Raw genomic sequence first — 14,309 nt, 5'->3', positions numbered from 1 at the left:
CCTCACCCTTCATACATAGAAGCAGTTGATTCTTTCTGATGCTGTTCCATGAAGAGATTCAACAGCAGCTTAAGTTGTTTTATCAGGTTGTACTTGTACGATGAGATGCATTAACTTCACTTGATCTTATTTTCTGGTTGCATTAATGCATATAAAAATATTTGCATTATGTAATGTGTTACAAAATAATCCAGTCAGAACTCCTGGTGCCAAATTAGAGACAAGACCTGTACTGAGGAGTGACTGGTCCAAAAGCTCCATGAATAGATTAATAATCTTATAGTTCACTCTGAATCAAAACATTTTTCTTTTTCTAATTCACTCCAATCAAACAATACATTTCTCTATTATTTTTAAAATGTTCATTAAAGCCAAGTCAGATTAAAAAAAAAATACATACCAACTGCTTCAGAGAGACCATAGACCTTCTGACTGTAGGCATCTGTTTTGTCCCATATGTAAGTGTAGGCCAGGTTGGGCGTTGAATGGAACCATTTCTGGAAGAGATGTCCTTCCACAGCCACCATCAGGTGAACCTTAATCAGATTGATCGGCACAATTGATTGAGTCATCGTGACTTTCAAAAGGGATTTGTACCCAGCAGTGCGTGAACTCAGGTAGCACAATTTCATGCTGGAGCCAGGGATTTCAACAGCTTCATGGAGAACCTGAGCACAATTACACAAATGATACCTGTATGTCAAAGCTGGATTATGATGTAAATTCCAAAGCTGTGAAATCTTCTAATAATTTATGTTATCAGCTGCCATTCCTGGAGTACTATGCGCAAGTTCCATCATGCAGGTGTATGAACGGTCTACTAATTTCCCCAAGTTGGCCTGGCCCATTAAAAATATAATCAGAAATAACTTATCTGCTGGTCAGATATTGGTTAAAGAAAATATTCCAATCAGTAAAACAAAAAAAAATATTATTTTCATTTTATTTCACAGCAGACAAACATCTTTTCAAGACTGAACAAATGATAGGTAACTTTTTACATGTTCTTCCTTTTCAAATATAAATATCATGACTTTTAAATAAACAGCATGGAGATTACAGATTTTAACATGTACTTTATGATATGTAAATTGCGACAGAGCAACACACAGGATCAAAACCTTCAATTCTGGAACTTACTCCAGCTATCACTTGGATAACCTATTCATCAACACTGATGATTCATTTTAAGGTATAAATGCAAAGAAAAAAAACCCTGGGATTTATAACATATAAATATTAACTTCCTGATGAAATATATTTTTGTTATCAAAACTGCACAAATTCTTCTACTTATTCTTTTAGTTACCAAAGTTCGCATTATAGTCAACCACACTCGAGTTGATTGGATACTTCTCTCAATCAAACCAAGTGACTATACTCCAAATGTTGACTGAGATTGTTTTTTTTTACACACTGGAAAAATACTGTCCTGCTTTTATTGGGAGAAGTTGCCGAAGTTTTGTCACAGATTCTGCTTCTTCCACTTTCTAAGCGGATTCTCTTTTCTGACTAAATTGGCTTTGTTTGCTCGCTCTCTGCTGGCAAGCTCCAAGTTCCAAACAGATGCTTAGCTGTGGCTGGCTATACCAGAGAATCAAGAAACTTTCTAATTCCTAACTGAAGCAAAACAATGTGATGTGTGGTGGCAGGCATATGAGAAAGGTAACAGCTTTCATGAGAATGCCAGATGGAATTTTTTTGTCCCTCTGGTCACAAGATGCATCTTGTAGGTCTTGTAGGTTCTCAAATCAAGAGGACAATTGATTTGACTGTCCAACCAACCTTCAAATGCTGCAACAAAACCATTTGCTCATGTTTTGAATTTATTTCTTCTTCTCTAGAATTAATTAATTTTATATGTTTTTTGTTTTTTAAAGCATGTACCTACCTGGGTCTCTGGAATAATGGGATTCTGGCCAGGAGATGAACTGAAGAAAGTTGAGAGTGGAGAAGATACGAGAATTGGTTCTGGTCGCACAAACCCACTGAGGTCACAGCTTGGAATGGTGTTTTCCTCTGTCTTCATCACCAGAGTGTTCATCGCATAGAAAGTGTTCCAAGGAAGCCAGACTGTGCGCTCCTGGCTGAGGAATGGAGCACGCTCGAAGTGCAACGTAAGAGATGCTCCGCCATTTGCAATTAAATCAAACCTAAGGAAAATGTAAAACAGGCACAATTTTAGCAAATTATCAGAAACAGAACCAACCACACTATTTCTGCTGCCATGTGAACACATGACTTTGCATTAAGGCTCCTTTCAGTTACCTCTTTTACACAGAGATCCCACTAAATTGACGTGTCACTGACCCATGTTTAAAGCTAGGTCGGGAAAAATTGGAGCATTCAAACTGAACCAAGAAAAGCTTGTTCAGTGTGACCTTTAACATAGGGACCTGGCATGCCAGTGCAAAAGGAGTTGGGACCTGCAGCATTACAGCATTGGCATCCTGGGAAGCTGGGTAAGCCTTTTCCACAGGAGCTGATTCAAAACACATTGGCTCTGATACTTTCTTCCTTGGAGGGATGAAAATAACCCCTCCATCCCAGTTTTGTCGCATTCACACAGGTAAGTGAAGTGGTTAAAAGACGGTTAATTACTGTCTTTCAAGGGTAGAGTAAAAGGGCCTAGTGTTCGACCCTAGCATCACTATTGGCCCTTGGATAGTTTCATACAAGTGCCATCAAAACAAGCATGATGAACAGTTGAACATCATGCCCAATAATTGTTTCAAGTATGGAGAACCCAGATCAAAAACTGTCAAGTAAACGTGACCAAAGTACTTGATTGTATTCAATGACTAGGTCTTTGAACATTTCCATTTTGTAATGGATAGAAAAATGAGAATTTCTTCCCTTATTACTTGATTGTGCCAAATAGAATCATTCATAGGAGTAGAGGAACTCTGGTGGTCTTTCGACATGGTGGAGCAAAGGCACAGCATTAGCTCTACTGCTGCACACTCCAGTCATCCCGGTTTGATTCTGACCTGTGATATTTATGTGCAGTTTGCAAGTGCTGCCTGTGACCACTTGCATATTCCTCCTACTTCCACAAACAATGCTGAGAGGTTACTGTAAAACACCACTTGTAGTAGGTGTATGGCAGGAGAACTAGGAGAAACTATTGGTATATGAAAGTGAATAGATAATTCAAAGGGCAAAACATGTATTTGATTGGAATGCTTTGATTCAATGAGCTGAATGGCCTCTTTTTATGCTATAAACACACATTTAAAAATATGAGAATACAAAATTAATTAAATTAATGAAATGTTATCACTCGGGGGTCGATTTTTCCACTTTCTGATGTAGCTTATGCACATTCACTGTACTTAACAGTGAGTATATGCCTTTGGCATTGTTTGCAAGTCGGATGATGCATTGTTTCATTAGACTAGAAGAGTTACATAATGCAATATACTGAGGTGAAAGCTGCATGTCCCTTCAAGGTGACAAAGACTGATAGCTATTTAAAAAAAATTGAGGTCAACTGGAAGTTAATTGCCATTATGTAAGGAAAGTTTGAAGATTGGTAGGTATTTCTAAATTCCCAGCTCGTTAGAACAAAATGAAAGCATGGAAAGTAATTTGTGATTTCTTAAGTGTAATGTGATAAAAGTTGTTCTAATATTATTAAGTTGTCTGCAGCTTTTCTCACAATCAGTTGAAGAAGAACTAAAATAATCTTTATACAAACATCTCAGCTGAAAGGGTTGGTAGTGTTTGTCCATCTTCAAAACGTACAGGGGTTGTAATTTAATTGGGGAATTTGGGTGGCACGGGATCATGGGCCAGAAAGGCCTGTTACTGTGCAGCATGTCTAAAAAAAAATTAGAATTATACAGTAAAACCCCTGTTATCTACAATTCAAGCAAATGGCAGCCTCAAGCAACTGTCAAAAAAACTGTGGAAAATAAGTACAGTAGGTAAAAAATTGAAGTTTAAAACTAGCACGCCTCGCCATTAGTTTGCCAGTCCATGCAACACGCAATCTCAAGCAACCAGAAAATTCCCTTATCTTGGTACCTGTCATCTACCAATCCCCGTTGGTGCCAGATACCAGGGGTTTACTGCAATTATAAAGTTAGAATCTGGGATAGCGTCACCACAACAAAATGGACAATCTATATTTGAAATAAATTGAAGTAAAATTAGAAGTAAAGCATAAAAAGGCAGTTGGCACACTATTGTACCCGATAGTGAGCTGAATGTGGACCAGATGGAACAATGTGACATTTGGATATCAAATGGTGGGAATGAGAATTCATGGCAGTGGATGAATGCAAGCAAGACTAGCAACCAAGTATTTTGACACGTCACTGCAATGCTTCCAGTGTCTGTATTGTGGTGTATTGCACAACAAACTAGGGCCATGGCTTCAGCAGAGCTCTTCATTCCCTGACAGAATGACCATAGATGAAGGATACGGGATGGCATTTTCTGGAGAAAGACACTGATACAGAACGAGGAAAAGTTGTGGATGTGTGGATACCATCGTTAGTTGAGCAAAATCGGAATCTGGCTGGACAGAGTATGTATCAGGTTGTTGAAAGCTGTATACTAAGCTGAAAACAAAGGAATAAATGGCTGTAATGGGTTTCAATGTTCCTGTACAACCCAAGGAAAGTGTCATGGATTTCCTAATAAAGTTTTTGGCTACAAATCTTTGCAGGGGCAAAGATTTACACAGGATTGAGCTAGATTATGGCAACATCATTGCAAAAAAAAAAGTCTAATAACAGTTAGTTGAGACATAAAGGATGGCCATTGTGAGTTACCAGACTATGACTCGATACGAGAAGCAAAAGTCCTGAACTATTTTCCTCTTTCTGAAAATGATATGTAGGAAGGAGATTGGAGTGATAAATTAATGGAATGGGTCAATATATCCAATTGAGACCCAACTTCTCCATAAAAATCTCAAGCAAGTCACTCACTTCAAGAGCAATGAAAATTGGACAGAATGCTGGCCTTGTCAGCGGTGATCACTGATTAAAAAAAAACATACTTAATAGATAAATTAGATATTTGGATCTGGCTGAAAGACAAATTTCCAACTTACGTTCCATCCTGACGAGTAATTGTGTATCCATACTGAGGATATTTGACAAATGACACATTTACTCCAACTAATGGTGTTCCATCTTTTGTAAAGACTTGTCCTCTGATGAGTGAAGCAAAGCTGTGTTAAGGGAAACAGAAAGCCAGATTGAGATTGCAAGTTATATTTGAAACAAAATGATAAAACAACAAAGGAAACTTTGCAATGATAATCTTTATAGGAGTGTGATTTCATAATGATAATCGTCTGCTCTCTTATGCCAACACAAACACACACGCCACGTGCACACACGGACACACAAATATACAGGCAGGTTATCATTCCAAGAGAATGAATGGCAATACAGATTTCAAATTTCTTGAGGTTTTCAAAATGAATAGTAAGAAATGTTTGGAAACTTGTCATGGCATCAGCCTGGCCAAAGGAAGTCATATCTGGTGTGGAAGGAATGGGCTGGATTTTCCTGAAAAATGATGTTGGCTTGTGGTGGAAATGTTGACATTTTCTACAGAACCATTAGATAGGGCTCCTGCACATGCATGTGGGATCACAAAACACTGGGACTTATTCTGAGCAGTTGAAAGAAAATTATATGAAGAGCAAGGAAAGGATGCAGAAAAGATTTTCCAGAATATGACTGGGAGTGGGAGGCTTGAATTAAAAGGAGAGGCTGCATAATCTGTGACTTTTCTTGTGGGAATGCAAGAGATTGAGGGAGGACCTTATAGAGATTTATAAAATCGTTCAGGGTATAAATGAGGTAAACAGTCATTGCCTTTTCACAGGCAAATTCTAAAGTCTTTAGATTTAAGACACAGATTTAAGGAGAAATGGGACAGATATTAAAATGACTCGAGGGACACAGTTTTCACAGAAAGAGTGGTAGATGCATGTGGTACAAGCTGAAAGAAGTACTGGTAGTGGTGGGTATCTCTGTAACATACAAAAGTAATTTAAACAGATGCATGGCCATCAAAGATAAAGAAGGATATAGGCTGAATGCAGGCAAATGGAATGAAGTTTGGTGAACAAGTTCGTCGGCATTGACAAGCTGGGCCAAAAGGCCTGTCTCTGTGCTGGAAAACTCCATGAGTCTAATTTCCCTTAGTACATTCTGGCACTGTATGTCACAATCTCCATGAAATGCTCCAGCTATTACCTGTGATGCTAGATGAACCTGTGCAAGACAGTCTTGTTTTTTAATGGTGTGATTAATTTTTAATGTTTTTTTCAGTGTTTTTGTATGCCAGTGACATTTACAAAGATGCAAAACCTTTAACAATTTTGATGGACATTTAAGCCCGGGGATATGGCTTAACTGCCTGTGAAAGCATTTCTGTAGGTTTGTTCAATCCACTTTGGCATGCTACTTATGGTTTTGAAGGACACGTGTAATAACCATGTTCAGGAAGTTGCCACCAGAATGATTTACCCCAGGAAAATGTGAACCTGTCAGGTAAAGGAAGGGCGAACACAGACAGGAAATTCCAAATTATGCTGACTTGAAGTGCCACTTTCTTTTGTTTATTTTCCTTTGCTGTTTAATATTCAGCCTAATATAGTGTTTACTTTTTATTCTGTGATATCTTTTAATTGGGCAGTCTTTCAAAATGTTATATAACTATGTGTGAATTTATGAACTAAACTTTTGGGATATCCACTGTTCCTTTTTCTAGGTTACCTGTCTACCTCTCTGTCTACCTCTCTGTCTACCTCTCTGAACTAACAGTGGAGCACAAACCTCTGCTGCTTTCTTTGGGATTACATCAATTGGACCCACAGGTAAGACTGTTCAATACACTGAGGCTTAAGGGCAATGCGAGTGGGAAAATGATTAGGTTAACATGGTCAATTCACCTCTTGGATGAATTTTTGCCATCTTGGGAAAGCATGCATTCATTCAGCTTGCAACTGAGTGCCTTATGTTTAAAGAACATTCAACAAGTAATTCAAATAGTGAAAGGCAGTTTTGCTGTCGGAGATTTGATGACCATGGTTTCACGTAAGGTGTAAATATAAAAGTTTTCTCCCCCATCTTTGGAAAACAATGATAAAACACATCCCTGAGAGGCAGACTGCAGAATTGATCTGATAGCACAACTGAAACATAATCTCTGCAGCTCAACTGTCATGAACATCGTCTGATGATAAGTGAACTCAAGAACGTTTGTAACTGCTGAAACACCATTTGTACGCATTATTACAGCCCCATTCTATCCTTTTTGAATGTTGTGCTTTCTTTTAAATTTACTAGTACATTTAGTGAGTGTTTGGAAAAAATGTAACCACTGTAGCAGTACGTTATTTTCCATATAAACAATTGAGATGATCCTCTGCAATTAAAATGGCAGTTATATTCAATCCAAATTAATTCTTATTTTTCACTTCCGTCTCTACAATTTGCCAGCACTACACTGCAATTCCAGTCTTCTCAGAACAAATGGAATCAGACAAGTCAATCAATCTTCAGTAAATATTTTTGGATTTAATTTTACAACATGTACTTGTTGGTAAAGCTTTCATTCTTAAATCTGAAGAGTATTTTCATTTAGTGTGCTATCTTAGCAAAGGCATGGTGTGACTGGAAAGTAAACAAAAGATCCCATTCATCTGTACTTCAATTCACTAGCTTTATCATGTACCTTTATGTGATCTTTGTTGATGTTTGAAGGCGTCAGATTGTCATTACTCTAGATAGTGACTGAGGTTTTAACTGACAAACACATTCACTGAACGGTAAAGGAATAAATGAATATTGAAATTACACAATTATACTTATTGAGCTCGTGTCTTTACAACTAAGCGGAAAATAACAATTGCAAGCACTGCTCTAAACCATAATACAATTTCCATGTGGTGCATTTTGTCACTATTCACAGAAATTATCCATCTTGATTTTCTCCGGCCAAAAGCTTCAGGCAGATTCCGCCTTTGAATCAATCAGACTGTGAAAAACGTTTCACAAAAATAACTGAGAAAAACGATTTAAAATCAACCCTAAAACACTGTTAGTCAAATTTACACTCCACGTAATGAAGATGAGAAACAGAATAGGAAGAGGTTATTAAGCCCCTTATTTCTTTTCCACCACCAAGTAAGGTTAGGCGGATCTTTTTATTTCCTCCTCGAGCACCATACCATATATCTTCGTTCCTTTTTTTTTTAAAATCTAAAGCCAATCAATCTTGGTTTTAAATAAACTCAGTGAATGGGCCTCTTACAGCAGAGAATTTCTAAGATCCTCTGCTCTCTTGATGAAGAATTTTCTTCTTACCTCCATCCTGAATGCTCAGCTTCTTATTTTGGGACTGTAACTCTTGGTCTTGGACACTCTGGGCAGGGGGAAATATTAACCCTGCATCTACTCTGTCAACTCCTATTAGAATGTTGTGTGTTTGCATGAGGTCGCCTTTCATTCTTTCTAACCCAAGAGAAAACAGACACAGTCCACTTCATCTCCATTCACGTGACAAGCCTGTCATTCCAGGAATCAATCTGCTGAACCATTGATGCACTTCCTCTATGGTAAGTATATCCATCTATTGGGAGACCAGACTTTGGATATTGCAGGTGCAGTGTATGATCGAAGCATGAAAAGCCTCTCTTCTCATTCTCAAATCCTCTTGCAATAAACTCCATTGTACCATTTACCTTCCTAAATTCTTGCATGCCTGCATGTTCACATTCTCTGATTCAAGCAGCATCAGACAGGAAAGAACCAAGGAACAAAGACTCTCTCTCTCATTATTTTCAAAATGCTCTGCCTTTTTAAATTTTTCTTCCTACTGTATCCACATTATATTCCATCTTCCATGTTCCTTGCCAATTCGTTTCACCTGTTATTAATTCTTTGAACGTCTTCCCAATTTAAAAAAAAAGCTATATATTCTGCTGCTCTCTCTTCTCTGATTATTACCTGAACCTTGATACAGAAGTGTTTTACACTGAATTTGTTTAATAATCTTCCATGTTATTCATTGGAAAGCTTTTGAAAATTCAAGTGCATCACAGTAACTGCTGTGCCCTTGTCAATTTTGCAGCCACAAGCTCAATAAAGTTTAATTATTATTAAATTTCCATTGCAGAAATCCATGTTGACTTTGTTCAATCCAATTATTACTTCCTAATACTCCTTCCTTAAGAATATTCCTTTCTGCTAATGTCAGGCTAATTGGTTTATATTTTGTTGTTATCTTTCTTCCTCCCTTTGAAGTTGATGAAGTTATGTTTGCCACACTCCAATTTGTGAGCACTTGCTTGTCTTCTCATTTTTTTCCAGGTCTGCTGGAAGTTTTTTGACCTGAAACAATGACTCTGGTTCTTTCCTGTCTGATGTTGCTTGACTTGCAGTGCGTTTCCAGCCTTTTCTATCATTGGTTTTACATTTTCAGTAGCTGCAGTTAATTTTTTGCAAAGATTTTCCCACAGTGCAGAATGCTCAGTAGCCTTTACTGCAATCCCATCAGTTTTAGATGCACAAAAGTATCTCCAGCATGATAGAAATAGAGATTTTCTCATTGTCAATCATGCTCGGTAGCCTAGGTGACTTGAAAATTGTTTGCACAGTTCCAAAAAATGGAGATTTGCAATTGAAACAGTTTAACCTGGAGCAGAGTGATTTTGTGTGCATTTCTCATTGCTTGAATCCCACTGAGAAATTTGTTCACTTATTTTTTTTTTGGCAGTATGTTTGGCCTGACTCGCTATTATATTTCTGGTATGATACTCCCCAAATGATGTAAACAGCAAGACAATTGTCCAAATTCATCTGCAGTGAGATTTTCAACTTCATTGGCCTGAAAAATGACTGTAGTCACAAAACAAACAGATCTTCCTACTCCTGCTTTCCCAGAAATTGTGCTAATTGTAGGGTCAACACTCAAATTGGATTCCCCACCTCCACTTTGTTCTGGAGTTTCCTCTGTCCTCAGCTACAACCACCTGTGTGTCTTGACTACTTTGGCCATGGAGTCCTAGTCACTCTCCACTTCCAGTGAGAGTATCATTCAAGGGCAAAGCCTCTAATCTTTGCTACATCTTGCAGTTTTTTCCTCATTGCTACATTAGGATGTTCCAAATCAAGGAGAAGAAACTTAATGTACTTTTCCTTCAGCTCACAGGACCAGACAGAGCGGTGTCTCACATAGCTCTGTGTTAGTTATGAATGTTGTCATATCCAGCAAGACTAAAAGCTCCAGAATTGAGTTGGGCTGAGTGGAAATAAATCAACTTCCTTTCTTCCCATGCATATTAAATCCTTCCTAGATTATATATTTCTTTAATCCATTCAGTCATTTGGGGAAACCATGACATGTTCCCTCAAAAACATCAGTCCATGTTTATTTTCTCATGACCAAAGTGAATAGGAAGGAAATATGTTGACACATGCGGCCATGACAGGTGTAGAAAGGCTTTATCAGATTATCTTTTTCAAGGTCAAACTTGAGGAATATCTTTACAAAATGAACTTATTGTAAGATTATTACAAATGTTTCATGAACTTAAAAAAAAACCAAATGATTATTTGTAACTAAGATTTAATTCACAATTACGATGGACTCCAAAGCAATTGCATAATTTTCCCTTTGCTTTAATCAGTAAAAGCAAGCTTTATTTACCTCTCATTGAAAGGATTAGCCCCAGGGATTATGTGAGTTCTATCTTTGCCCACAAGAAGTTTAATGCGATCATAAAAAGATTTCACAACTTGAGTGGAAAGTGCCCATTGGTTCTGCTGGATAATGTCAAGGGGATCATGTGACCCATGACAAAGAGGGTTCGGCAGGCAGCTGGATTGAAGGCAGCAGTCTGGATCCATGCAATCGATCAGTCCATCTGCATTAACAGAAACAAGAATAATAATTTTTTACAAATTGCACCAAAGTTAACTTTGGAATTGGATGATCTCGTTTGAAGATAAACCTCCCTTGAATGGATGCATTTTAGAGCAAATCTAATATGATTTGGTTTTTTTTCCAACTTTTATTTAAAATAATGATAGAGAAATAATTCTAAATTGAGTTTAAGCTTTGCTAAGTGGCCTAATGTTCTTAATGAGAGGAAATATATCCTTACAATGTCAAATTTGTGTAGAGGACAGAATATTGTGATGCAAACCATAGATTTCCCTGTGCCTATTAAAGATGGTATACAACTATTAAAAGTACAGAGGGGGAGGGGGGTGCAGGGGGAAATAACTTATATTGGTCTTTGCTGATCATGTGATCTCATTGAGTATAAATAAAAACTTCTAGGCAATTTGGAGTAATTAACTGTAAAGTGGTTTAGAATGAGTCTGAGGGACCCAATAAAATGTCATGTTAGTTCAAGCGCTTTTTCTATACACCACTGAATGGATGAAGAGGTTTTATGTGACTTACACCAAGGCTTCTGCCAATGTTTGTAAATTAGCTGCTTGCAGAGAAGGCATGGAATCAATTCAACCTCCAAATTTACAACTCACAGATTAAAAAGCTTAATTTCTATGATGCCATATATCCAAGTTCATCATTGGATAAATTATACATGCAACATTTAAGATTAAAACGACCTGAGATAACAGGAGGTGCAAATTGATAGAGGTGCTGGCAATTACTTTGTTCATTATGTTTTATTATGATAAACATGACAAAAATACTCAGATAACATGTTACATCAAATAAAAAAAACAAAGAGGTCAGCTCCGTCATTAACCTGGTTTTCTGTGAAAACTCCCTCTTTAGTTATTATGTACCTTCAAACCCTTGTAAGGTTAAATCCATTATTGTAGGAATTCTGAATTAAAAGGAAAAACAAATTTGCAAAATTGAAAAGTTGCATAACAAATGTGCCTCTCTTGAGGCGAGTGTACATAAATATTGACATAAGGATGGACCTTGTAATAAGATAAATTAAAAAATGCAATAAATATTAGTCTTCAAGCCATCCATGATTTTTTTCCTATGGTTAATGTGACAAGGAATGCTGAGAGATTTCATGTAGCCAATACCTCATTGATCTAGACAGCAAAATGATTGGTGTCGTAGTTATTTTTGTTCTGGATTGTTATTACTGGGCAAAATTGGCAAAGGTTTCATGCAGCTAGACACTTAGTGGACTCCTCATCTGCCCATTTTATTCACATGAAAGTCTCCCAGAGAGACCGTCAGTCAACATAAGCACATTTATCTGTCAGGTAGCCCCATCAGAAACCCAGTTGCACAATAATCTCCAGTAAATTAATCTGCCACTCAATTCTACATTTATCTTGCAAACAATCAAGTAGTCATCAAATTGTGAAGAACTGCCACTGGAAGAAGCCGTATGCTGAAATTGTGATCTTATAGCCTCCTTAGACAGCACCATCAGCAAGTTTGCAAAGGTGTTCAATCTGCGACAAGGAAGGCTTGATGTTCTCAGGCACACTGTTGCCCCAGAGAATTGGAATCACAATGGCCTTGTTATTTACTCAAGTACATTATTTGCAGGCACAAAAACTTTGTGCCTTGTTTGACTATGACATTACATTTCTTATACTGAAGAACCATCATAGTTTAATTTGAAGCCAGTATCTGTATTTTTAAATCAACATTCATGGTCTGCAGAGCTCATTTTAAAATTAGAAGCCCAGGATCACTTGGAACACCAATCTTTAAAATGAACCAATCTCACTTCTCCGCAATCGAGTGATACGAGACAGATGCACCCGTGCTCCATGTCACACTTGTCATTGCACCAAATCTAAAGCTCGATGAAGGAATGCAGGGCCAATTTGCATAGTTTGGATTTGTTCATTCCTGTTGTGTGAGGTTCAACAGTTCCACTCCCTTCTGCTTCAAACCTCAGTCACCTTGGCTCCACTCCTGTCAACAACTTGCTCCCAGCAAGTTCTCCCAATGAAAGCATTGCTCAAAGCTTCGCCAGGATTGTGATTCATGTGTCAGCCACTTAACTAAGAGAAGGTTTGTGAATCACTTGGGTAAACTAAATATAGGCTTATAAAAGCAACACCTAATATTCTGTCTTGGCACTCGCCAACTGGATGGCATTAACATCATCTTCTGGTTTCTGCTAACCCACTCCCCGTTCTCCTGCTCTTCCCCTCCCCTCTGTCTTCTTTCCTCCAGTTCTCTACTCCCCCTTCCCTTTACTTTCACAGAGCCAACCTCCCACCACACCCCTGACTTGTTTACTGTTGTTCTCCCTCCTTTACCACCCATTACCTCCTGCCTGTGCGACTGTGGTCCTGCCCCCCCTCCCCCACCCCCGCTTTGTCCTGGCAGCTGCCTACATTTTTTCATGCCTTGAAGAAGGGCTCAAGCTTGAAACAGTTATGTATCTTTATCTTTACTACATAAAGAACACAGTTTGACCTGCTGAGTTTCTCCAGCATTGTGTTTTTATTATAGGTATAAAAGTCTGATTTTCGGACATTAGCCATCACCATTGGACAAATTGGCCTGAATGTCTGAATATGATGGAATTGTGATTGTTGGTAAAGCTGTTTTAAAGAATGGATTAAGTGAACTATATATATATATATATATATATATATATTGGGAAATAAATTGAATTCATCATCTTTGTGCAATTAACAGATTTTTTTTTAATTTAAATCCCCTCCCCCTCCTTTCTAACTAGAAAGGGAATTAAGGGATATGGGGAAAAGGCAGGTAGGTGGAAATGAGCCTATCAGCAGATCAGCCATGATCACATTGAATGACAGAGTAGGCTCGGTGGGCCAGATGGCCTACCCCTGCTCTTATTTCTTATGTTCTGATGTTCTAAAGGGTTCTAGCATTGGAGCACCAACATCTCACACCATAAAGTGATTAGATGGGGAGTCACACCAATCACAGGACACTGACATTCCTGATTTAAAACAACCTTATCTCAGGAATATTCTGAGATGAACAGGTCAGACCTGAAATGTTGGTTACCCTTTTTTTTCCCAATAGAGAAGGACTTACTGGGCTTCCCCAGCACTTTGGTATATGTACCTCAATCACAGCGACGGCATACTTTCCTGTTTAACTTAGGAAGTATTGGGGAGAGACTCATATTACCTTAAAATACAGCAGAAGGACATTGGCTCAATTGAGTTGATGGTGGCTCTCAGAGTGCTTATTTCAATCTCATTTCACCTCTTATCTCCCTGCAATCTATTCTCCTTAATATAGTCTTCAATTCTCTTCTTTTCTCCCTCATTACACCTGCACTGAGGGCAATTTACAGTAGTCAAATGACTTTCCAGTGCATCTTTGGT

The 14,309-nt window shown here is 38.0% G+C and overlaps 1 protein-coding gene across 1 annotated transcript in view; it reads right to left on the bottom strand.

The window, feature by feature from the left end:
* tenm2a (teneurin transmembrane protein 2a) overlaps nt 1-14,309 on the bottom strand; it is a 767,339-nt gene that overhangs the window by 62,572 nt on the left and 690,458 nt on the right. Inside the window, exons 15-18 of the mRNA XM_069898186.1 lie at nt 10,684-10,900; nt 5,066-5,185; nt 1,892-2,153; nt 401-668 (exon numbers count right to left, since the gene is read on the bottom strand). Of these exons, the coding sequence (XP_069754287.1) occupies nt 401-668; nt 1,892-2,153; nt 5,066-5,185; nt 10,684-10,900 (867 nt within the window). The remainder of the gene's footprint in view (nt 1-400; nt 669-1,891; nt 2,154-5,065; nt 5,186-10,683; nt 10,901-14,309) is intronic.

Source organism: Narcine bancroftii, chromosome 9 (genome assembly GCF_036971445.1).
Source record: "Narcine bancroftii isolate sNarBan1 chromosome 9, sNarBan1.hap1, whole genome shotgun sequence".
NCBI lineage: Eukaryota > Metazoa > Chordata > Chondrichthyes > Torpediniformes > Narcinidae > Narcine > Narcine bancroftii.
The sequence above is the reverse complement of the archived record's forward strand: the minus strand, read 5'-3'. Positions and strand labels throughout refer to the sequence as shown.